General features: G+C 43.7%; 1 protein-coding gene across 4 annotated transcripts in view; it reads left to right on the forward strand.

Moving 5' to 3' along the window:
- CCDC172 (coiled-coil domain containing 172) overlaps positions 1-26,290 on the forward strand; it is a 977,718-nt gene that overhangs the window by 871,023 nt on the left and 80,405 nt on the right. Inside the window, exon 7 of one of the 4 annotated variants that reach the window (XM_078641184.1) lies at positions 4,055-4,976. The exons of 2 other annotated variants lie outside the window; for them this stretch is intronic. In XM_078641184.1, the coding sequence (XP_078497310.1) occupies positions 4,055-4,208 (154 nt within the window). In that variant the 3' untranslated portion in view covers positions 4,209-4,976. Of the gene's footprint in view, positions 1-4,054; positions 4,977-26,290 lie in introns of those variants that run through there. One more of the 4 variants, XM_078641186.1, reaches the window with a different exon arrangement.

Genomic DNA, 26,290 nt, shown 5'->3' on the forward strand with positions numbered 1-26,290 from the left:
CAGGTCTGAAAATGATCAAACTTGTAGCAGAAACATTGTTCTATCAACTTATTATGCTGGAGGAGGCAAAAGGTCATCGGGTGATTTTAATACATTTTTATAATAACTGCCCTATGCTCCAAATTAACTCTTTGCTACAAAATCTGAGCAAAGAGATTGAATTGTTAGACAAGTCTAGCTCTGATGACATCTGTTTAATATGGGGCGGCGATTTTAATTGTCACTTGTGTAGGCATGATAAGAAAGGGAGTTGTGGTCTAGGACAAAGAAAGTTTGAGGAAGTTACTCATTTTGCCCATACTTTGGAGGGCAAATATTTAAACTCACTGGCCTCCCAGCTTAATTTAGCTTATGCAAATGAGATTTGTAATCCATCTGTCACTTTTTACCCAACATATTGTGGGAAAGGCTGTAATACTACCATAGACGTTGTTCTGTTCTCAGATAGGCGTGCTAGACTGATTAAACAGGTGAAGACCCATCAGGTGGTCATGAGTGACCATTATCCTATTGGTCTTACTCTCATATTGGACCATCAAAAGTTGGGAAAAGATACATGTAAGACAAGGAAACATGACTCTTCTATTCAGCTGTTGAGCAAAAATGGTTATTCTATAGGCTGGGACAAGTGTGATCCCTTGTTGTTTCTACCTAAATTGATCCACCACTGTAAAGAGGAATTTGAATGCTGTTTGCGAGATGAGGGAAATGGGGTGGAGGTTCATGCTGCATTTGGAATTATTACAACAAATATTGCAGAAATGCTAAAGGTTACCAAAAAAGGAGTAAAAAAGGCCAAAAGATGGTTTGATAAGGCATGTCGTGTAGCACAGAAGGACCTTGAAAAAAATCCCTTAATAAATCCGTGAGGAATAGGGAAGAGCTAGCCGATGCCAGACATGCTTATAGTCAAGCCATAAAGGAAAGAAAGAATCATCTGAGAGCCTCAGCTTGGCAGGAATAATGGAGCTTTTTGGAAAGCAGTGAATGCCCCTTTTCTTGTGCCTAGACTAACTGACACAATAGAGATAGCAATAGAGGAGGATAGATGGCTTGACCATTACAAGGCACTTTATAGTGTGAACATCCCTGTATCAGAGAATACTGACAAGGAGATGAGAAGTGTTTTAAACACTGATTCTGGTATAGAATTCCCCCTAATGATTAGCTTTACATTGGATGAAGTTAATAAAGCACTAGGTGAGAGCGCATCAGGGAAAGCCCCCGGGCCGGATGGGGTCCCGGTTGATGTATATAAAGCAAATAAACAGCTGTGGGCACCCATTATTACCAACGTACTGGCCAGTTGTACCAAAGTGGACCTCATAAAATCATGGTCAGATGCGATAGTGGTGCCCATTTTTAAAAAAGGGGATAGAAGCGACCCACAATGCTACCGACCCATCTCATTGCTCGACTCGCTACTAAAAGTGGCCGGTCGAGTAATTCTGAGCAAATTACAAGCATGGGCTAGTGAGGGACAGGTTCTGTCTAAATTCCCATATGGGTTCCGTGCAGGTCTTGGAACTGTGGAACAGAGCCTGAACCTGAAACTCTTAATAAGTAAATATACGGATGCAAAAAAGGGCAGTATTTTTCTGACATTTGTAGATCTGAGTAGCGCCTTTGACTGTGTCATACATGAACAACTGTGGGATACGCTTGGTGTTATGGGAGTTGACCCTCCACTAATTCTCTTTGTGAGAGAATTGTACAGTGAAGCGGGGGCCAAGGTAAGATATGGGAAAGATGGTGAAATCTCTAAAAAGTTTTTAATTTAAAAAGGTGTGAGGCAAGGGTGCGTGCTCGCCCCTTTCCTTTTCACGTTGTATATAAACCGTTTAGGACAATTTTTAATAGATTCTTGTAAAGATTATCCTTTTATTAAGGGATCCCCGGTTCCTATTTTACTTTACACAGATGATGCTGTACTAATGAGCAGAACCCAGGTTGGATTACAAATGATGGTGACACATTTTGTGGAGTATATGGAAACAAGGGGCCTGACGGTTAATAGCAGCAAAACTTATTCTATGAAATGTAGAACCAAGCGAAGAAAAAGATGTGACATTTACATAGATAATAGTAAGATTGAGTGCTGGTTACTGGTCTGCTGCTATACACGCAAGGAAGCAAATGTTTCTGAGATCCTCTGGTGCTTTAAAGAACTTTGCAAAGAGACTTGGGCCCAGACCAGTTCCTGAACTAATAGATATTTACAAAGCAAAATGTGTTTCTACTGCTGTATATGGTTCAGGCATTTGGGGTGTCTCAAACGTTACTGCGCTGCAGTTAGGTGAAAATGCTTTTTTACATTATCTTTTAGCAGTCCCGAATTCCACTTCTACTTATGTCTGTCACATGGAACTTGGTCTACCATATATCTCGGACATAATTATCACTAATGTAATTTTATTATGGCACAGGATATGGACAATGGAAGAGATGAGTTTTAATAGGGAGATTATCGTGGACTGCCTAAAGCTGGATAGGGTTTGCAACATTGGCTGGTTATGTTTTATTAAAACTCTATCAATTAAGATCGGCAGACCAGAATTTTATGACTGCCCCTTAAGTCTGAGAAGTGTGTCCAGGAAAATGTTAAAAGACCTTTGTATGAATTTTCTGAGTGACCAGAGATGGCTGGAGTAATGTAGCAAAGTGAGCGTGAGAGACAACAACTTGCTCTTAACAAATTTGGGCTTGCAATTATATCTGACTTATGTACAGGGTAGCTATGAAAGGGTGCTTCTTACCCGTTTTAGGCTGGGTAATTTTCATAGACTTGTTAGTTTCCCTAAAAACATGGAGGCACAATTATCTGTCCTTGTGACGATACGTCTAGACAAACTACCTTACATACCACGCTATTTTGCAGATTTGATGTATTTCCCAGAAAAAGGTTCTTAAAGCCAATTCTGTTACTATTAGGTCTAAGACATTGTCGTATTGCTTTCCTTAAATTACAAATGTTGGAATGTGAAAAGTGTATTGAACATGTGGTTCCTTTTCTAAAAGCAGTGAATAAATATAGAAACTCTATGGATTAGGACAGATCAATCAATCTGCGTAGGAAAAATATTTTAAAGCCTTGTTCTTATTCTGTATTTTATCTTGAATTTTTATTGTGATTATTTTGATTTTATGATCTTTTTGTAAGAATCTAATAAGCATTTTTCTGATTCAGATTCTGATTCACAAATCAGGTTCGATATAAGCCCCGCCTCTTCCAGAGAACGGCGCTTGACAAACTTTTACGAACGAGTAGCGGATGGTGCTTCCTTGTTGGATTACCTTGGTATCCCGCCTGAGAAACACTATTTCTCTTTCTCAGAACTGTTCCTGTGAGCACTCATGTGCTCAAACATTACGAACACCTAAGGCAAGCCCAGACGCTCGTGAAAAGCCAGCGTGTCATTCAGGTATTTGGTTGCTTCCCTGAGAGTGGAAGACTGCGCCTGGAGGCGCTCTCCTCTCGGGGCTTTGGGAGGACATTTCTCCGAATACGACAAGAGTGATTATTTCCCGAGAGCGGAAGACTGCGCCAGGCGGAGCTTTCCGCTCTGTGCTAGCGAAACCTTTCAATTCATTTTGGTGTGACGGAGAAACTGTTTAGGAGATGTGGCGAACTCCTCTTCGTATACACGCTTAATGCTTTTTGATGCAATGACATCCATCCTGCATAGATACAGCAGTTCCTAATACTGGGCGGAATTGTGGTATCATCGGGCTGCCGATCTGGTCTTGTGTTCATTACCATTTGTGAGAAGCACGATATTAGTGCTAAACAAGGGGGATCGTATGCTTCTGTATTTACTTTACTGTCCTCCTGAATTTAGAAGTACAAGGAGTACTTTGGCTTCTTCAAGGAAGGCTATTCTTGGTGTTCATGTGTATCTATCCTGATGTAAGGATTCCTGGAATTATACGTATAATCTAGTAAAATGAAGGTACATAAACCCAGTGTGAATGCAATATATTTCATATAAGATTGATAACTGGAGGAATGCATGCGGTGTCTCTCACTGTTTTCTTACTTTCTCTTTACATACAGAAACTGTCCCGATGAAGACAGGAGAACTAGCCTAGACCAGATCTTTGAAGCATACAAACGTTTGTTATTTTGTCCCCTTCCCTTTTCCCTTGGATGCTTCTTTTCTCCATGCTGTGGTCTGTTTACGGTGCGGTTGGGGAAGTTTTCAGGGTAAGAGGGAAGTTACTCTTCACGGCATCGCTCCTGCTGGCTGCTGCAGAAGAGGTTAGTGGCGACTAGCTACCTTGTGCTGCTGACAACCCCGACAATTCTGGACGACAGAGTTGTTAACCCATTGTCAACTACAGAGAGTGATTTCTCTAAATTAATACGATCAATTTCTCGTATTCTTTCAGCTGTTTCCATTTGCGTGACTTTCCAAGCTTCATTGTAAGCAGCATATATATCGGCGAATATGAAACGTTTATGATGTGGATTACAAGGTCCCATTAAGAATTCTCGTAAATCAACGCCATCTTTAAGCAAAGATAAGTGTTGTTTTATTTCTGGAAGTGTGGATTTTCGTAGCCATTCAAGGCACAGTTTTCCTACACTGTAAGTTATTATCCTTGGATGTTGTCTTTGGATATATCTTGGATCTGGCCGAGATACTGGGAACCCTTGTGTCTTGTTCAGGAATCTATCTTGACAGTTATTTGTGTCTGTGGGCCAGATTAACCATTTTTTCCATTCAGGATTTGTTCTGTTCTGTTGTAAAATATAATGTATGTCTACCTCCTCATCTGAATTTAAATTACTATCAGGTGTGGGTTTAGGTATGGACGGTTTGTTTAAATCTTTTATCTTAGCAATGCCAAGACAAGATGTCTGTTGAACAGTGTCATTTAGGAACATCATTTGTTCTGGGATGATGCAGGCTCTGAACAATGCTTCTAAACCTTGTACCTGCCAGTATTTTGGGCCCCAAACAGTTTTTGTCTTAATGTTGTCTTTCCAAAAGTCAAAGCCTAAGGTGGACAATTGAGCATAAAAGGCAGCAGAATAAATTTGTTTAGTATTTGTCAACATACTTTTCATGCCTGTCTTATTCACATTTTTAAAGTTAAAACTTTCTGGGTTTGTAACATTGAAAACCTGTGAAATATGGAAATTGTCTAGGAAATGTTTTAGAACTACCTTTTGGGGGTGTTGGACAATGTTCCCATTGATTATAAGTTAAAACATTTCTAGGGTTTGCAGATTTATGCAAGTAATGATGGCCAAAATGATTAAAACAATACATTTCTTCATAATTTGATGAACCTTCTAAGTATTCATGTTTTGTAAATTTTGCTGACATTTCCAAGTCTGCCAGCATGTTATGAACAGTCTCAAAGTCCCAATCATCAGAAAATGTGCTGGGTGAAACGAAATCCCTCAAGGAAACCTTAAATTGATGAGGAATCTTTAGTAGCTCAACAGGGCCATAAATGTCATAATCAGTTGTATCCCATGCTATTCCACCAGGTAGTGGGAACGCTGTGATGTTCACTGATGACCGGTCTCGTTGTTCACGATGAGGTGATTTGTGTGGCTTCAGGAGCAAGAGCAAGTTGATGTTCTTACTTGCTGTGTCCATTTTAATGTGTTTTCCATCTATCAGCTTTCCCAAACTTAATAAAAGAATGAGCCATAGCAGGAAATAAAGTACACCTAACACAATCCAAAGTTCAACCCAAGGTGAAACCAGATATGCATTTGTAAGCTCTTGACCAAGTTCCTTTACTTTTTCCTTGAAAGATTTGTTTGCTGGCGTAGTTTCAGGTTCACTGGGATCCTCAGAAAAATTATCGAAGTTGATAAAATAGCCAGAGGCAGTTCTGTCAATTGTTGGTATTGCATCCGGGTTCTTTGAAATCGCTGGAGCTGCTTGTTCCCTTGACATGTTTGTATAGTCAGATGCTACATCATTGTAGACGGGAGTTTCTTGACGAACTGTTATTTGGGTTTCAAGAGGCACAAGTTCCATGGCTTTATTGCAGAGTCCTTCTTTTCTCAATTTAGAATCTTCAAAGGTGATGAGTCTTTCAGTTTGAACCTCTTGGATAGTAGCAAGATTTGGTTGTCTGCTACATCTTGGGAGTCCACTGGGCCTACTACTTATTATCGGCCACATGGTGTGGTTTTACCAGGTCAATTGGAACAGACCGGTTTTCCTTTTTTCCAGCAAGGGGCGGCAGTAGTACTGTTCTTGATCCGTGGATTGCTAGTACAGGTACTGGTTTTCTGTAAGAAGGCCCAAATTCCTTCTTGTCCGCTATTTTCTCCCTGACCAGATCCCCAATCTTTGGAATCCAGACAGGTCTTGCTGGGATAGGTGGCTTTTCTTCAGTGGTTGTTGGCTTTTCGCTGGTATTGCTCAGACTTCTTCTTGTTTCATTTAAGTCCTGTAAAACAGCCAAACGATCTTTGATATCAAAGGGTTTTTGTTCCACCACTGAAGTGTGACGATGGAGGTCTTCAACCAACATTCTAGTACCAAAAAGGATTTCATATGGAGTGATTCCACACAGAGAATTTCTTGGAAGGTTATTAAGACTACGTTGGACATTTATTAGATGTTTGACCCACCCATCACCCGAATCTAATACCCTAGCTGTTATAGATTGCTTTATGTCACAGTTTTTTCTCTCCACAACCGAATTTACCTCAGGATTGAATTGAATCGAAAATCTCAATGCAACACCCAAGCTGGCCATGGCCTCTTTGTAAGCCCTAGAGCTAAACGCAGGACGCTGGTCAGAATGTAGCGTGCTGATTGTGTATGTGCCGATAAAGACTCGCAAATCTTTTATAACAGTTCGGGCGTCAGCTGAGCGCTGAGGCCACATCCAAACGAATCTCGAACATGAATCCACTGCGACCATGATATATTTATAGTTGCAATTCCTTTGTAAGGGACCACAGTGGTCCAGGTAAACACACGCTAGTGGTTTATCTGAAATCCGAAGGGGCGTCTGCGCCGGGCGCTTCACTGTTGAAACTTTCATTTTCTGGCAGATTTCACATTCCAAAACATAGTTTCTGGTTTGTTTCCTCATGCGTGGCCACCAGTATCGCTGTTTTAACCCCTTCGCTGTGGGTCTTTTTCACCTGCTATGCAGGGGGAGGGGTCCGCGCGCTGCGCCGCCGTGCTTGTGACGAGCTCGGCTCGTCATGCTGCATGGCGGCACTCTCCGCTCGTCATGACCACACCCGTTTTCGAACGTTCAGCACAGCGGGGAAATTATCCCCGTGTGCGAACGTTCCAACGGTCATGACAGCTCAACCGTGCCTCATGACGAGCTGAGCTCCTGATGAGCACGGAAAGTGTTCATAATGATACTGTGGCGGAAACACCTGCATGTGCAGAGGCAAGCCCTTAATGTGCCGCTAGATTAGTCCTAACCTGTGTTCCATGTTTGGTATTACTCTATCCCCCACTCCAGGGATTCGAGCAAAAGGAACATTATTCGCATCAGTTATATATGAGTACTTGAGCGGAAAGCCCTTCGGTAGTGTTTTACCACTGTCTTTTATTGAGCAGTGACTGCTTGCATTATTTCGCTGTCTATTTTCGTTTTTGAACGAGTAATTGCAGCTATGGAAGCCGTTTGAACAGCTGCCTTTGCGGCTTCATCAGCCAATGAATTCCCTTCAACGTGAACGCCATCACGCTGATGACTCATTCTATGGATCACGTGAGTCTTTTGTAGTTCCTTCTGTAAAAGAACTACTTGTTCCCAAAGCATTTTATGCTTGATTGTGCCACCTTTTGCGTCTTTAAAACCCTTTTGAACCCAGGTCTGCAAATATTCATTGTATGACTGGACGCGGTAATATGAATCGCACACTATGAGTGTGGGGAATTCACGATCGGTATTTTCCAGCGCCATCTTGAATGCTTGGAGTTCAGCTCGCTGAGCTGTACAGTCTCCTAGTGATTGAGTTTTTGTTACCATAGGTCTAAATTTACCATTGTGCAATCGCGCACACAGCACTGTAAGCTTGTTTACCCCCAATCGCGGGCTGTTCTGATCCGTCTGTATATATTATACAGCCGTAATATTCTAGAGATAGAATTTCAGTAGGCAGAGGACATTCCTGTTCGTAGTGGAAAAATTCTTGTGTCTTCAAGTAAGGGTCAAAAACGTATTCAACGTCTGTTGCAGCAAGAGAATTAATCCATTGTATCCATCTTGGATGTAGAGCTTTTGCATTTGGAATGCTTGCCTTTGTCACTGCCTCTAAGGCAGGTAGGTACAGGTGTAACAACTTTAATGCGTTTACTCTGTGCAAGGGCTCTCTCCTTTGCTACAGCAGTCTGAACCGCTGTCAGAATTTTTTCTGTTGTAGTGAATTTCATTTCAGCTTGTGTGTACAAGTGTGATTTGTAAGCTATTGGTACCTTTTCACCTTCATTAAAGGGTAGGTACGAGAATCCGCATCTCCCTGGGACGATTCGGATTACAAGGTTGCGTACCTTGTCGCGTGTTTGTAAGTGTGTTGTTGCCAACATGTCTGTTTGTACTGAACGCAAAATTTCTGTGTGTTTTTGAGTCCTATTAGTAGGTTTGAAATCAGGTTTGATGTTATGTTATGTTATGTTACGTCTATTTATTGTGCGCACAGATACTCCAGCCAAGGAGCGTCCTGGCGCAGAGACAAGGTAGCCCGTAACACAACGAGAGGCAAGAACAGAGACTAAGAAACAACTAAAACAAGAAGGTTTTTATAGCCTTCCGAAAGGTCAGAAGGTCCTCCAGCAGGCGGATTTCAACAGGCAGGGAGTTCCATGCTGACGCAGCCATTACCCTAAACGAGCGGCCTCCCATGCGGCTAAGCCTGAATCTGGGAACCACCGCAAGGGCCAGACCTTGAGAGCGGAGGCAACGGGCAGGAACATAAAAAGACAGACAACTCGACAGGCAAACTTAGGTCGTAGAGAGGCTTAACCATTTCTGCGTTATTCAGAATGTAAATTCTTCCGAAGTTCAGGAATCCTAGAATTGACTGTAAGTTTTTCAGCGTTTTTGGAGTTTGGAGCAGCGCACAATTTTCTAAAAAGTTTGCCGCCAGGCTCTTGCCTTCACTCGAAAGTTCGTATCCCAAGAATAGGACGCTGAGGTGGGCAATTCTTGATTTTTGTAAATGGAATTTATACCCTTCTGAGGCGAACCCAAGTATTATGGTGTTCACCCTGTTCAAGTGCCTGTCCAAATCATCATCTGTAAGATAGATGTCATCGACATAAGATAATGCCTCATCATCGTACATTTGTAGTAACTCTGTTACTCTGGCTGAAAATAATCCAGGACTGTTCTTGAATCGGAAGACAACAGAAGTGTTGTTGTGTCCCCATTATTGAGAAAGCGGTCAAGTACCTGCTTTCTGGTGCAATGTTTTGACAGAAAAAACCGTTTGAAATATCTAAAGTAGTTTTATATTTCTTCTGAACTATATTATTCATCAGTGCTGCACTGTGTGAATTTTGTACTGTAAAAGTTTTGCAACAAGAGTTTAAATGTCTGTAATCCAAAACTAGACAATATGTTTCGTCTGGTTTGGAGACAGGAAACAAAGGATTGTTCATTGACGAGGTGCATGTTTCAATCCTCCCTTGGTATTCAAGTTGATCTAGGATCTCCCTGACTTGTTTTTGAGCTTCCTGCTTAACTGGATACTGTCTCTGAGCAGTTGGTTGATTTTTTAACTGAATGTTATGGTGAGGAGAGTCCTCATCCCATCCCACATGACTTTTATATAATGCTGGAGCCTGGACTACAGCCCATTTTCTGGCATAGGTGTATTTTTTATTAATACGGATATTATTAGAGAAGGCTGGCATAATGATCTCTTCGCCATGTGGGCACACCCTGACAAATTCAGTTGGCCAGTCTTTTTCAGCTAGAAGGATGTCATAACCTTTAGATAATTTTTCCCAATAGAGTGCTTTTATTTTCCTAGTTATATCCCCCTCTATTCAGAGTGTTACTTCATATAACTTATGGGGTACACTAACCCTGGTGTCGGCAGTTTCAACCTGAATGTATTCATTCAGATCCACTGTCTCCAGATGATCTTTCAGGATCCTGCGAGCTATGGTGACCTCTGCTGCGCTGTCCAGCATTGTCTGGGCCCACTCCCCGTTCTTGAGTTGTGTCCTCAAGATCCTCGGCATGTCTGATTTTAATACTTGCTACCTTCTTTTTGGAGAGTTGAGTTTTCTTATTTCTTGGAACATGTTGGTCGTCTTTGGACTTCACGCGTTCTTCTTTTTTTTCTGTTCGTCCTCTTTTTTCGGATTTCTGTGAGGAAGTCTGAAAGGTACGAGAGGATCGTGTACCAGTATCTTGATATATATCAGGTTTTCTTAAATTATCCCTATTTCTAAGGTTATATCTCTTTTCAGAGTGCTCCTTTTGAGGAGATCTACCTCTGGACTGAGAGCGCTTTTCTTTAGGAGGTGACTGTCTACTATTTTCCCATTTCTTTTTAGGAGTAGTTAGATTGTTTTTGATAAAAACTTTTTCTGGATTTTCTGTTAGTTCAGGTTTTACAGGTTTCCCTCCCAAACTATCTCTTCCTAGTTCTTCATAGGATTTTTCAATAATTCTGGCAAGTTCATACGGTCGTTCAGTAATATCAAGTTCTTTTAATTTTGGGCGGATTGCCACTGATGCTGCTTCACATTTAATGTTAGCTAATAGGATAGCTGAGACCTGTTTAAGTCTTTCAGTAATTTCATACCTAGATTCAAGGCCGGTTCTTGACCGTATTAATTTTGAATCTGTCTCAGAACGTCTGGTATTACCGCCATAGACGGGACACCATGTGTTTTTGTGTAGATTGAAGCAAAGACTGTACCCCAAGTGTCATAGTCCTCTACGTGTGGTGCAATCCCCATTGGTAAACAGATTGTTAGAATCCTGTGTTTCTCATGAGGTGTACTATCGGGAAATACTGCATCTATTTGAGTAATTTTCTGGGCTAACCAGAATGGAATTTGTTCCTTTTTTGCGGGCAACTTACCGATTACTGACTGTATAGTCTGTGGTGTGATTTTGTTTGTGTTCCCCTGATGAGGGGTGTGCTGTGGAATTCTTATAGCAGGTTGGACTGTTAAAGTCCGCACAACATATTGTACCAATTGTCTATGTATTTTAATTAATTTTTTTAGCTGAGTTAACAGTTCTACATCTGACATTCTTTCAATGTTAGGATGTGGTGTATAGCTGGCTAGTACCAGCCATGTAGCTCCTGGTCTACCTAGTGGACCGAGCCTGGTAATGTGATTTTGATGTTGTAGGGCGCCTTTAAACCAGAGCCGATGCTCTTGGTAAGTTAGTGGAATTTCAACGTCCTCAAAAGGAACGTATTCCGCTGGATGTTCCTCCATCTTGTAGAAGTGAACACATGTGTTGTTGGATTTGCCTGTGGAAAGACAATCCATGAATAGAATAACTCTGTCTGCCGATATTCATGTGCCTCTATGACGAATATAACTGTACCACCTCTTGGTGATAAGCCATTTTCCATACGTTTTATAGCTATGGCTTTTCTTACTTTTTCCGGGATGAATATTGCATCTGCGTCGTCTTCATTAAACCCTGTAACGTCTAAACACGGTTGGGCTGCTGCAGCTCCACCGGTTGCGTTGATGTCGTTACTCGACATTGTTTAATGAAAGTTTTTACAGAGCACATTTCAAGGACATAAATATAAGGTGCACAATATTTTGGAACACTGTATCCTTCAACGTTGAACAAAACAAAAAACTAATACATAGGATTTTTTGTCCTACTCAGTTTAAGGCGGATATTTTATCCTTTAACCCACTACAGACGTCTATTGGAGTTTTTACGGGATAAAGGGGTCTCTGTGAAAAGCACGACTGAGTTACTCTAGTATCTAGCGTTAAATTAGTGCCTTACCAAACGTTGGGCGCCATGTATTATACTTCCTATATTCCCAATAGGCTCTGCGCATTGGAATAATATATCCTATAGATTAGATGTAGGACTGAGGTCAACTAGGTCTCTATTGAATATACTTGACTTAATTGTGTGTGCCAGCTAGCTCAGAGGTCACTAGAAGCTTTCTCGAATTCACAAGAAGGGATTAGTCTCTGACAACCACATAAACATGACAACTTTGTTTCCCCAAGATAAAACGTATCTTCAGAGTCGTGGAAACAGTAGATAGATATTTCACATTGTATGGTTCCTAAATCATATATAAATACATACATTAATAACAGAGGCTAAAAGTACTCAACTGGTGCTTCTAAAATACGCCTACCACGGTGTACCTAACCTAAGCTTAGTACGAGGGAGGAAGTAAGTGAGGTGTAGCATAAAGGTAGTATTCTTTTGCCAAGAATCTGCTCAGGATTTCTCTACGGGTCTAATCACCTCTGTGCCTTAGTTTAGAATGAAGGTCAGGCTCAGGACCCAGCAACCCGCAAGGGTAGCTTGGAAACACTGGAACTGGATTTCTCGGCAGGAGAAAAGACAGCGTCTCTCTCAGTGTGTCTGCTGGAGGGTCGGCTTCCTTCGGCACTTTCAATAGCAGGGCGCGTCGGGCAAGTAGATAGTCGAACTGCTCCAAACCACTGTGTGTTTGCTTGGGCGAGTGTGGGCATATTTATTTTTTATTTTTTTTATTTTTTATTTTGGAAGTTTTGTATAGCGCTAGCCAGACCGCAAGGTATCGGAGCGCTTCACATAAGTACAAGGCGGTGCAAAAGAAAGCCAACATAGCATAGCAAAGCATAGCAAAGTACAATACAGTGCAAAGAGACATTTGAGGTGCACTCCAGGGTGAACCTATCTGATAGTTAAGGAACGATCAAGGAACAGGGTTTTGAGCTGACTCTTGAATTTAGGGAAAGAAGGAATAGTTCTGATGTCAGGGGGTATAGAGTTCCAAATCGTGGGTGCATTCCCGGCAAAGGACCGATCCTTGGTTTTTTGTTTTCGAGTTTTTAGTGGGATCAGGAGTAGGGTGTTAGAGCTTCTGAGGTTCCTGTTCTGACCCGCTTTTTTAAGTTTGGATGCCAGATATTCAGGTTTGCCAGTGTGAAGGGCTTTGTGGGTGAGGCAGGCTGTTCTAAAGTTCGCCCGCAATTCTATTGGTAACCATTTGAGTTCTTTTAGTGCCGGAGAGATGTGGTCAAACTTCTTTGTTCCAGTGACCATTCTGGCAGCCGCGTTGAGGGTTGTTTTCAGAGGAGCCAGATGTATTTTGGGTATTCCAGAGAGGATTGCAATCCCTTAGTCAAGCCTTGATAACACCAGTGCTTGGGTGGCTTGTTTGAGATCACTGGGTGGAATGAAAGGTTTTATTTTGCTTAGTAGCTTCAGATTAAGGAAGGCGCTCTTAGCCGAGATCTTGATGTGTTTGGTTAGATCTAGTTTGGAGTCAAGTGTGATGCCTAGTGATTTGACAGAGTCCGCTAGGGAGAGATTCTTATTTAGCGCGTCAATATCTTTTAGCCATTCGATCATTTGTGGGTTCTCTTCTTTGTTCGAGATGAGGAGTAATTCAGTTTTGTCAGGGTTCAGCTTTAGATGGTTGCTAGACAGCCAGCATTGGACTTCCTTTAGTGTTTCGTTGAGTCTGTGAATGTCTTGAGCCGAGGAGATTTCCAGATAGATTTGGGTATCATCTGCGTGAAGGTGGAAGGGGATGTTAGCTTTTCTAAGTAAGGTGGAGAGGGGTTCCATGTAGATGTTGAAGAGTTGAGGGGAGAGCACTGAACCTTGTGGAACTCCTCTATTGACTGGATGAAGGTCAGATTCAAAGCTTCTCATTTTGATTCTTTGTGAGCGATTATGCAGGAAAGAAGAGAACCAATTGAGCACCATATCATCTAGTCCAGCCCTTTCTTCGAGGGCTTTGAGGAGAAGAATATGGTCAACTGTGTCGAATGCTGCAGATAGATCGAGGAGAATGAGGAGGCAGCATTGGTCTTGGTCCAGTGATTTGTGTATGTCATCAATTATGTTAAGGATTGCAGTTTCCGTGCTACACCCTTTCCTGAATCCTGACTGATGTGAGTCAAGGAGGTTGGTATTGGTCAAGTGCTGTGTTAGTTGTTGGAGAACACACCTTTCTAGTATTTTGGAAAGGAGAGGAAGATTGGAGACGGGTCTGAAGTTATTTAAGTCGTTTGTATCAAGGCCAGGTTTTTTTAGCAATGGAGTGACTTGTCCTACTTTCAGGCAATCTGGGACATTTCCTGTTTGTAAGGAGCTATTAATGATCCTGCACCACAGTGGGGCTAGGGAGAGTTTCAGTTTTTTGGTTAGCAGAGCAGGAAGGGGGTCAAGGGTGTGAGATGAAGGTTTCGAGGTGGAGATAAGTTTGACTATTTCCTCTTCTAGAATGGGCTGGAAGAGTGACCATGGTTTAGAGTTTGGTGGTGGAGCGCTACCAAGCACCCTCCCCAGGCTGCTATGGGGTCGTGGAGCGCAGTTGATGACCAGAGAGCGCTCGATTTTGGAGACCTTGTCATTAAAGAAGTGGGCGAAGATGTCGCAACGTTCTTTAGAGGCCTGTCCGAGGGAGGAATCCGGCTTGAAGGTTTGTTGTTTAATAATACTGAAGAGCTCCTTGGGTCTGTTCTTTGCGTTGTCTAGAGCAGATCGGAAATACATGGATTTCTTGTTCTTGATATGGTTGTTGTACTTCTTCCGGATGGATCTAAGTTTGTCTCTGTGGGAGATAGTAGGTACACTTCTCCATTGTCTTTCTGCAGCTCTTAATTGTCTCCTTTCTTCATTGGTGTCAGAGTCGAACCAGGATCTAGATGGAATGGCTCTGTTCTTTCTTTGTTTCAGTGGTGCTAGTTGGTCGAGGAGGTTTAGCATATTGATGTTGTAGAGTGAGGTAAGGTCGGTTGTGGATAGATTTTTGTCGTTCGGAAGGAGTAGCTTTAGCCTATCTTCCATGACTTCCAGGGGAATCTGGGAGAAATTTCTCGTCCATTTGGGGGGATCCTGCACCGGAGGCAGAGATAGGACTCTTTGATTAATGTGGAATAAGATCATGTGGTGATCCGACCAGTCCACAGGGAGGATGTTGTCGATTGTAATTGTGTCTTGTTGTGCAATGATGGCATCCAAGATCGCTCCTTTGTTGTGGGTTTCTTCGGAGCAATGTTGGAAAAGGTTATTGTCACAAAGGAGAGAATTAAGCGATTGGATTAGGGCGTTGTTGGATTCATTCCAACGTAGTTTGAGATCACCCAGAATTATGTGGTTAATGTCTTTGAGTGCGCAGTTGGCAATTAGGTCAGAAAGATGTTCCCCAAAAGTAGGAGTGTTGCCGGGTGGGTGATAGAGAAGGTGACCAACTAAAGGGCTGTTGTCCTTAAGCTTAATAGAGACCGATAGACATTCAAAGGAGCTATATTCGCAAGGGTCCATTACAGTGATGGAAATATCCTCTTTGTGGATGATGGCTATCCCTCCACCGCGTTGGTCTATTCTGTCTTTATTGATGAGTTTGAAACCCGGCGGCACTAACATGTCGAAGCAAGGTGGGGAGCATTCCTTTAGCCAAGTCTCCGTAATGAATGCAATGTCTAAGTCCTGAGAGAGGATGGCTTCGGCAAGTTCGGTTGCATGCTTGAGGGCAGATCGACAGTTAATGAGCATGCAGTTGGTAGGAATATTCTTTTTGGTTGACTGCTTTTCTAGAGGGGCCCTCGGTATGAAGGTGAGGGCAGGTGGGGGTCTGGTAAGTGTCACAGGTGTGAAATCTCTTCCAAAGCCCGTGATTACTTGAATCTTGGCGTTGGTGGCAGTTGAGGGATGGGAAACATAGGTGGAGGCTAGTTCCTTAGCTTCTTCCTCTGACATTGCTGCTGCAGATCTGACAGGTCTATTAGATTGGGTCTCCACATCTTTATTAGTGTATGTCTGAGCTTCAGATGTGGTGGGTAAAGATCTTGAGGGAGAATGAAGAGGGATCCCCTTGTCAGTTCTAGGGGGCCTTGGCGGTCGTTTCTCGGGAGTAGGTAAGTTTCCAGCACAGAAATTGAGAGTAAAAGAGTCAGTCGAATCGGAGGCCCTGTGTTGGACATGTCGGGGCTTACGAGTTTTATCAAGATTGGCAAGGATGTCATCTAGGCCACTGCATATCATTTCAAGCTGCCTCTCTAGTAGGGACAACCGGTGCGCCATATTATCCAAGGCTGGTGATGAGCAGTTTTGGGTAGGGGCATCTCGCGGAAAGGGGGGCCAGATCCCCATTAGGGGATTAATGCTGGGCAGGTCAACCGGGCTGTTCGTATAAGAAGCCCTAGGTCGGGGGTTAGGTCTTGAGCTCATCATCCGAGGGTCGGTTGGAGTGATGCGTGGGTCCGTAGACCGGGCTCTAGGGAGGGAGTAATGATGCTGGCGTGGGCAAGATTGCTGGGGTGGTGGGGCTTGGTCTTCTCTGGTATGTTGCTGGGGGTAAGTGGGCTGCTCTCGTGGGAAGCTAGAGTGATGGCGAGGGAGAAAAGATAGTGGGGAAGCGGGCGTTGGTCGTCTTTAGAGACCTGGAGGATAGGGTTCCCAGGGAAATCGTGGTTGGGGGAGTTTCGGAGGGGGGGACTGGGGTGTCCCATCAGGAGGGGGGAGGAAGGTTTTTCCGACTCCAGCAGAGGGCGGTTACTCGGGGCATTAGGATGGGGTGGAGCAGGGTGCCGTGACTGAAGGTATGCTGAGCACAGGGTGGGGACGAAGGAATCGAAGGCCTCTAGGTTCTCATTATTGGCCTGTACCAAAACTGTGCCATTTGAGTAAATGGTCACTGAAGTATTCCCTTTTCTATTTGCTTGATTAGGTAGGGAGGTTGTCAATTTACAGCTGTGTGAGGTGGTCGTCGTTTTGGAAATGTGAAGTTGTATTCTCAATACGGAGTTCCAGCTTTCCGGACTATCTGTGTGGAAGATGAGGTCCATTTTTAACTGGCCTTTAGAGGAGCAGTGGTATGTGTCGGCAAATAGAGTTTCTGGATGTTGTCTGATTAAGTTGTGTTTGTGGTTTCTTCTCGCTTTGGGGGAGAGATTAGGTGGGAAGCTAATCACGAAGGAGTTAACGCCATGCGGTTTCATGTGGATTAGGTGGGAAGCTAATCACGAAGGAGTTAACGCCATGCGGTTTCATGTTTTATACCTTGAAGGTGCCGACTTTGACGTACAGTTGGACATAATAATGTCATCAAAGAATCTCAGTTCTTTGAAAACTCCATGAGTTCTTGGACAAATCAATATTCAAGCAAGGGGAAGTCCCCGGCTGCTGAAGCTGAGTTTTCCAAGAAATCGTTGTGGAACTAGTGGAAGTAGCCCTGCCGTATTTGGACTGCATGAGCAATGCCTAAATATGGGTATGATTTCTATGCCTATATAAGGATATGGTGATTTATACCTATATAAGGGCATGAATCTGGAAACATGGGCAGTTGCAGCTTAGGGCTATTATGTTACTGAATTGGACTCTGCAGAAACTACATGCTGGCTCCATTCCATAGAGACATCTTATTGCCACAAGTTTGTTTTAACGTTAAAATCTTACTAAACAGCAAACTATCATGGCTAGAAAGGAGGCTATATGCACTATGTTATCCAGTATTGGGGGTATCTTTCATAGATTCACATACCTGAATCATTCCCTGTCGCCGAGGCGGGAGTCCCACTGTAAAATACAAAAGTAGTGCAATAAATAAATAGTAGGTGAAAAAGAGGAGCGTCGTTTTAACAGAGAGAGAGCCGCGGCGGCACTAGTAAAGGTGCCCTGAATGTGAACCACCTCGCTATGCGGCCCCCAAACACTGCACAGCTGAGTTGCGTTATCCGGTACATCCATGTGAAGGAGGCGGACACAGGCGAACACAGCTGTTGTGTTCCATCTTATTCACGCCTGCGGCGCAACAGGCGTACAGCGTGACCCTCACGTGACCTGATTAATAAAGAGGTCTCCGCACGCATGTACGCCAGTTGGCAACGAAGTGCAGAGCCACCAAGAGTTCCCCAGTGTCCATGTGCTTCCTTTATAAATACATATTGCCACGTGTTAGGCCCGTTGTATCACAGGTGCCCCCTGAGCGTAGATTGCCCCGACACAATAACAGCCACGGCCGTAAGTGCTTTCTGCTGCTGTTATGTTTTCCTTCGTTTTTCCACTTATCACTCTCTTAAAACACTGCCATAACCATCCGGGATTTCATTAATTCACCTTTCACCGCTTCTTGCCACTTTTCCCTTGATTTAATGACACTGCTGTCTGGGGAGACATTGCAGCGGGCCGGTCAGGGCTTCAGGAGAGGGCGGAGAGGACGTCTTCAGAAGCGGAGTCAATCCGCCATCTTCCTTTCCCCTTAAATTTGGGATGGTTTGGTCCAGCCTGCAGTGGGAGGGGTGTTTATATGTTATCCGTATTGAGTGTTTGTATCTATCTGTAATTTTTCGAATGGGTTCTGTCAATATGTCTATGACGGCGGTATGTCCATTTCTTTTCTGTGCTATGTGTGTTCTTATGTTTATTGTATCTAACAAGTGGCTAATAAAAGCAACAAAAAGAAGACAACAAAAAACATCTTATTACACTCTCTCTTGGTTGATCTCCATTTTTCTGCTCTTACGGTTGTCACATCTAAATGCAACCTCAGAAAGTATCAGATTCTTCTATACCCTCTGGGCTAAAAAAAACTGAATGAAGTTTAGAAAGCGGCCCATCTACACCTATTACAGGAAAAGGATTGCTACAAATATTTCACAGACAAAAATCGCAAGAAAAGACCTGAATACCAATAATATGATATAAAGTATTGCGGTCCACTAAGCACCGGTCTTTTCCTTGTTATCACCCTAGGTTTACAGCAATAACTAGCCTAGAAGGGTTATTACGCCTTGGGATTTTAGGAACCACCACACGTTGTCCACACCAAAGAGAAGTAGAGAGGTTCCGTATCAACATCCACTGAAACCTGGGCCAAACACTGTCCCTCCAGGGAAGGGAGCATTTTTCTGGTCCAGGGTGGGTTTTGTGGGGGAAATTACTGTAAAGAGTCAGGGGAATAATTGGCAGATGCTGTGAGGCTGTAAAACGGGCCTGTGGAAGTTATGAAGGGCTGCGACTCTAGACCACAAAACTTCAGTACATTGCTAGTTATTAACTTCTGGTTTTGGGTCTCTTGCAGGTGAAGAGACGTAGAGTACTTTTTAGATCTACTTAGACTAATAGGCTTTTTCTAGCAATGTGTCACATAGTTCTATTAATGTTTCGCTTACATACTAACATGATTGCTTTCCCTTCACCTTTGTTTTCCTTTCCCTTTTCCCAGTTTCCTAATTTTGCTCTTGTTTTGCCTTGCCTTGTGTTTGTTCTGCCTTTCCGCCGTTTGGGTATAGAGTGTTACTGCAGAGTCCTGGGGTTGCCCGCTTACATCCTCATCTGCTTAGGGCTCATAGCATCACTTTCTGCTGCTAAAACCGGTAAGCATGAATCCATTTTTGCTATATAATGTAGTTATGGGCAGGAATGCTTGTAAATAATCTCCCTGCCTGAGTAGATTTGCCCTTTCTATAACATCTATTCTAGACAGTGTTGCCGTCGCTTAAAACAGGTGAATCCTGATGGGGTGTGGATGCCAGTCCAGGATTTCTCACTCACTCCCTTCCCCCTAATTCCTATGTCCAATAGTGAGTACCTTTTCCCTCACAGGAGTAGGTATTCAGAGACAGCAAGGACTTTCAACGAATCTACAAATTTGGAACCTGACAATTTCAAGGACTTGAGCCCCAAATATAACTTGCGCAGTTGTGTGTTAAGCATCATAAAATCGCAACGTGCTGATCAATTTATCAGGAAACTAAACAACACCCTGTGGAGGTATGTTGAGCAAGCGGAGGACATGAGTAGGCTGGCGATAACTTTAAATATCTGTATCACAGTAGAGCTCTCTGCGCATCTTTGTGCACCCTTGTTCGGGCTATCAGGGACACAACACCCATGGTGCCTCATTGAACTTAACCTGCCCTTTGCTTCTATACCAGACAATTGGACAATGAAGGATGCAGCGAGAAGAGGAGATCCCAGCCTGTCAGCATTTTAATGGGGCACAGTGCACTTGTTAAAGATCGCCATTTGGGAGAGGGTGGGGTGGTTGCGACCTACATTTCAGAATGGCCACAAATAATTAAGGGATTGGAATGGATTACACATATTGGGCCTGGTTCACAAAGGGCCCTCGAAACTTGTGGCAGATTGTCATTGGGGAGGTTCCATCACAAGTGAGGGCCTCCTGCCACAACTGCGGGGGCTCTGCCTTGAGTGTGAGGGTCCTATGTGAATCGGGCTCATTGTGTCCATGATCCAGAATCCAAGGTCAAGGAGATTCAAATGTGAACAAGGCTGGCATCAAAATGGAATTCCTTGTTTGCTGCATGCAACATCCAATTGGGATGTAGTCCCTCAGCAATGAGGATATGCATTTACAGGTATTCCTGAACTGAGTATACACCTTGGTTGCACGGTACTAAGAGCTAGATATCAATAAATGAGTGTTTAAACCAATCAATAATTGTTTTGGTGTTTAGCATGCCACCCACTCGGTCTTTTCCTTAGTCATCACGATGACTCAGAGACAGAACATTAAAAGTTCCATAATAGAAATGGAACATCAGTTACACACTTATAACACATCCCTGATCAGCCTTTCGACTAGCCTTCTGGAGGAACAGAGAGAAGAGAACTTTCCAGCAAATCCAGGAGAAGGCATCTGGAGAGCGCCTCACAATTGCTACAATTTCCGGCCACACCCACAGCCGACACAAAGACTAGGAGACTGTGTCTGCTGAACTTGCTAATCAGTTGATGCTTATTTTGTGACCCCGTTGGTGACCTTTTTTTTTGTTTTAATCTTTTTATTAACAAATGCTCTTGAGACCATACCATACATGACCATTCCATAAATCTATCCATAAAGTGACCACAGAGAACAATAGCAATACTTTCATGAGGGAACAACAATGACAGTACACTGATACCCGTCCAGTACACATCTATGTAAACACCCCAGATCCCCTGTATTTTTGCCAGGGCGCCCACAATCTTTTCCATTTTTTAGCACATCCCCTGCATTTATACACCGTTTCTTCGGACCGTTGGCACCAGTCAAGGTCTCGTTTCCATTCCTCCAGCTGCGGAGGCACCATCGCACCCCACCCCCTAGCAATGTTGCGTTTCGCGATTTCCGCAGCCAGGGCCAGCCATATTCCCGTGTATCTAGACCAGTCCAAGTCACCTTTGATCATCAGCAGGAGCCATTTTGGCTCCATTGGGAACATCTCACCCACCGTTTGTTGACCTTTTTGATCTGAGATTTAAAGGGGTTGTAGTGTATCACTCAGTACCAGACCCTCCCCACCACACACCCACACAAATCACACACACACCCCAACCTTGCCAGGCCCTGCATCGAGGTATAGTTAAAAAGGGGATTGATAACACAGTATGGCTTTTGGTGGTCCGGGCCGGCCTCCCGACCTGTCCGTCCGCCACCATAGAGTAGGAGGGACCGTCCGCAGGGGAAGCGGCGGTCCCTCCGTGCAAATTACAATGTGACCGCCAGGGTGGCGGTCACATCCTGTATTAATAACATTGCGGCGGGTGCTGCTTCAAGCAGCACCCACCGCAATGTTAAAAATGCATGTATTACATTTACATGCACAAAGCGGCAGGCACAGCGCGGTGCCTGCCGCTTTGTGCATGTAAATGTTGGGGGGTACCATAGGTACCCCCCATGTGCACCCCCCGACACCCTGGGGGCCCGCAACGGGCCCCCAAAAGCACAAGTCCACATGCTTTTCCACGGCGGAAAAGCTGCCGCGGAAAAGCATGTCTCCGTGCAAATCCTAATTTGGCTGACGGTGTCTTGCAGACACCGTCACCAAATAGCCCTCCCCACCCCGCAGATCAGCGGCGGACGGACCTGCCGTCCGCCGCTGATCCAACCGCAATCCCACCGCCATCCAAATCTGGCGGTGGGTGTTCTATGTGGCTGCGGCGGTGAATCCGCATACTCCGGGCCGGCGGTGGCTTCCGCCGGCCTGGAGTATGCGGATTCACCGCAATCATAATGAGGCCCTTAATGTGAAGCTGTGTTTTTTTTGTTTACCTCACTGGTTTTCTGAGGAAACAGTGTTGGTCAGGGAAAGGGAAGAGAGTGGGGAAGATTAACGGCGTGAGAGCAGGCAGACATGGATTGGAATAAGGAAACATTTAGGATGAGGATGAGAGGTATGATTTGGGCAAAACAGAAGTGAAAAGAAGGAAAGGTAGAGGTTTTTAGAAAGGGTAGCATGGAATTGGAGGGACCGCCGGGATTAGGAGCAGCTCAATGGGAGGGGGTTTCAAGTTGCATGGTTTATAGTTTCTCCAAATCGCATTTTTTTAAAAACATTTAAGGAGCTTTGCAAAGTCTGAAGCTCGCAAAGGTTCTTACAAAAGAGGGGCAGCTTCGGGCCCTTTGCAACAGTGGGAAAGGCTGCAAGGTGAGACTCATTAAAACAGGAGAGCGGCACCTGTCAGTGATTAGACACCACTCCCATACACATGTTCTTGCCGGGTGAGTCAGGGAGTGTTGGACCCGTGAAGTCTGAAAACAGTAACAACAACAAGAAGGGACTGCATCTTATCAGCATTGCTGGGGGCATAGGAATCTCAGCAACAATGATTTTGGATGAGTTCCATAAGGCTATGTTGTCCGTGATTCATTTTATGATTTCCTCATTCTCTTTTCAGGGCCTAAGGTGGGCTACTCAGCTATCATCTTGAAATCATCTACATGGCTGCAACCTATTCACCTAAAAAAGCATTTGGCTTTGGGGAAGCCCAATAGAATAGTTGAGGGTCTCTTCTCTGGGCGCGGTCCCTAAGAGAGAAGAATTTACGTTCTGTATGATCCAATATCTTAAGCAGCAGTGACGGGGGGGCGGAGGGATAAAGTAATGTGAGCCAGTATGGCCAAGATATCCAGCTGCATTTACGACTGCTTCAATTTCATCAAAAAAGCTGCTTATTGCTATGTTGATATGCTTCTCAATTAAAGAAAGTTCAACTATGGCAGTTTTTTGTCCATATAGTATGCAATATCAGCATGTTTTTCGAATGTCAATGCAGTTAAAAAAGTGACTTGGATGGAGAGCCACACTATTTGGATGTTATGTTGGTCAACTAAAGCAATGGAATGATGCCCAAAAGGCATTTGAGGACTTGGGGTGCTATTAGCTCGAGAGATTTACGAGGTACCAGTGCTTTGAATGGGGCAGTACTGTCTGGTACTGAGTACCAGCACTTTTTTATTTTACGAGGCAGAGTACCTGCAAGTAATACTGTTGAGTGGAGAGTACCGTACTACTCAGAAACAAGCAGAGACTCTGGTAAAGAGTACCTGCACTTCTGTTTTTCCATTTCAAGCGCTGTGAGGTACCAACGACAAATAATATTTTCCCATAATTAAACAGGGCAGTGTTAAACAAGAAATCAGGTGCAGGAAGGACAAGGTTGAGGAATTTAGGTTTATGGTTAAGTTGTGTTTGCTCTTGAGGAAAGGGACACTTTAGTTCTGCTGTTAGGGTGATTTCATGCCGTGAGCTTTTCTGAAGGCTGTAGGCAAGTGTAACTTTGGTGAGTAAGCACAAGTCACACTTTAGAAAGGAGACTGTGGCAGTGACGACAACCTACAAAGGGATGGAATGCAGCGACAAGGAGCTCTCAGGAGACACTGGTAGAGAAGGGATAAAGAGAAAGCTGAGAGGAGCAGTCACCTTCAGGGGAGGGAGCTGTGCCTCCCAACGCCACAGTTCGATGGACGGAATCAGGGATTAATGAGGGATTTCAAAGTAATCCTCCGGGGCTACACAAGAGTGATTTCACACAAAGTGTGTTAGCAGCTGTTGAGGCGGTAGCGTATTGAACAGTGGCGGCTGGTGACATTAGAAAGTGGTGAGGAGTAAAATGGTAATCATCATATCATGGTAAACTTTATTTCGATTCGTGAAAAACAGAATCATAAAAGTATGAGCATGACATATTACACAATTTAAAAAGACCATACAATTAAGTTTACATCCATAAGCATTATTATATTACCATTAAATGATTTACAAATACATTTAAAAAGATCAACATATATTAAAAGGAAGAGTTTTAACAGTGCAAGTGCAATTGATATTGTTACCAGTCCGTACACTGATCTCATAGATATAGATCAACAGATATTCCATGATGATAATCAATATCGATTTCTAATAATGAGTGCCACTCTGATAAAACTAAGCACAGCGTTACATATTGCTGGGGTTGATAATGAGAGTAAATGTTCGTATCCCTCTTTATAATAGCGAGATCCTAAAGTTAACAAAACCGGCCTGATAAATCGATTTCTTGGATCTTTGTACAAAGAACAAAAAAGTACAAGATGGACAGTGTTTTGTAAAACTTTGTTGTTACAAGCACACAGGGGTAGACTCTCACACCACCCCACTTGCTTTGGGAAAGCAAATAAAAAATGCAGTGTGTTAAGATGAAACCTGGTCAAATAAAAGCGCCATTGGGTATGCCCTATATATGAAAGGTATGGTTGCTGCTGCAACCTTCCCCTGTGGTATACCGCGCTCTCGCTATTTCTCAACACACCTAACCTGGTGCGATAAGCCTCTTTAATTAATAGCCTTGTCTCACTACCAACGGTTTCAAGATTCGAAAAAATATAACCCAAACCTATCTTGGAAAAGGTTTCCCAGACATATAGTAGCCATGGTATCTTCTCAAACTACTCAAGCTTGAGGCAGTCTTGTAAAATTTCCTTTGTGAGTTTCAAATCATCAGAACTCCATACCTTGCTCCATAGCAGCAAGGGGGAGACGTGGATGATGTCACTCACAAATTCAAGACCCACCTCAGTATGGCAAAGGATGTTGGAGGTACCTGATGAAACACATAAAAGGCGCTTTATGAACTTCTTTTCCATAGTTTGGATTTTGTTACAGGATTGCGTGCCCCACACGCCCGCCCCGTATGTTGCAACTGGGATACATTTTGCTTTATATAAAGATTTTAATTCTGCAACCGACTTCTGGCCCAATTTGCTGGAAAACGGAAAATGGCCTCTATGGTTTGGGTAGCCTTTTGCACACGGGCTGATATTAGAGAATCCAAACTCAAGGTTTTGTTAAATAAGTTCCCCAGGTAATTGAAACTATCAACTTTCACAATGATTGAGTCCTTCACCATAAGCCTGCGAGATTTTACCCCTTTTGGGCCGCAGAGCATAGTGAAGGACTTTGTGAAATTGACCCTTAGGTCTAACCCCTGCATAAAGGTTTCAAAAGCATTTAAACAAGTTTGCATGCTGTTAGCAGTTAGGGTCATTAGGACCGTGTCATCTGCATAAGATAACATCGGTATCCGTTTTCCATTAACCTGGGGAAAGTCTACACAGCTTTCCAGCAGAAAAGCGTCCAGACCATTGGTGTACACCAGGAACAAAAAAGGGGCCAGTATACTCCCCTGGCGAACACCCTCAGTCGATGGTATGGACTTTGTCTTTTCCCCGGCGGGGCCAAATCTAATCCTTACTGTTGTGGCAGCATGCAGTCTACGAAGGAGGGTGACCAACGGCTCTTCAAACCCCATAGACTCCATCATTTGCCAGAGTTTATTTCTACATACGGTATCAAAGGCACTGGATAAGTCCATGAAGGCCGAGTGGATACAACCACACTTGGCCCTCATGTACTTACCCATGATTAGTGCCAAATCTAGGCACTGCGCAGTAGTGCCTTTTCCCCGCCTAAACCCGTATTGGGATTCAGCAATAATACCAGTTGACCTGGCCCAGGTTTCCAAACGGGCCAGAATCACCCTACCCATTAGTTTACAAGACGCATCTATTAGCGATATTGGTCTGTAACAACAGGGGTCACGTTTATTGCCCTTTTTAAATATCGTGACCACTACCCCCTCCTGCCATGAAGTCGGAATGCGACCTACCACAACTGCTTTAAACAAAAGTAATAAGAGTGGTGCCCACACCTCTGTATTATGTTTGAAAAAGTCCAAAGGCACTGAATCCGGCCCTGGAGCCTTTAATGAGGTGCCTTTTCTTAGTGCAGCCTCTACCTCAGAAAGAGTCAGTGAGAGGCTAAGCATATTTGCTGACTCCAACTTGAGGTCGCAGATCCCCTCATTACTAATTGCGAGTGGGGCCCCTTTTGGGTTA

Source organism: Lissotriton helveticus, chromosome 5_1, assembly GCF_964261635.1.
Source record: "Lissotriton helveticus chromosome 5_1, aLisHel1.1, whole genome shotgun sequence".
Lineage (NCBI taxonomy): Eukaryota > Metazoa > Chordata > Amphibia > Caudata > Salamandridae > Lissotriton > Lissotriton helveticus.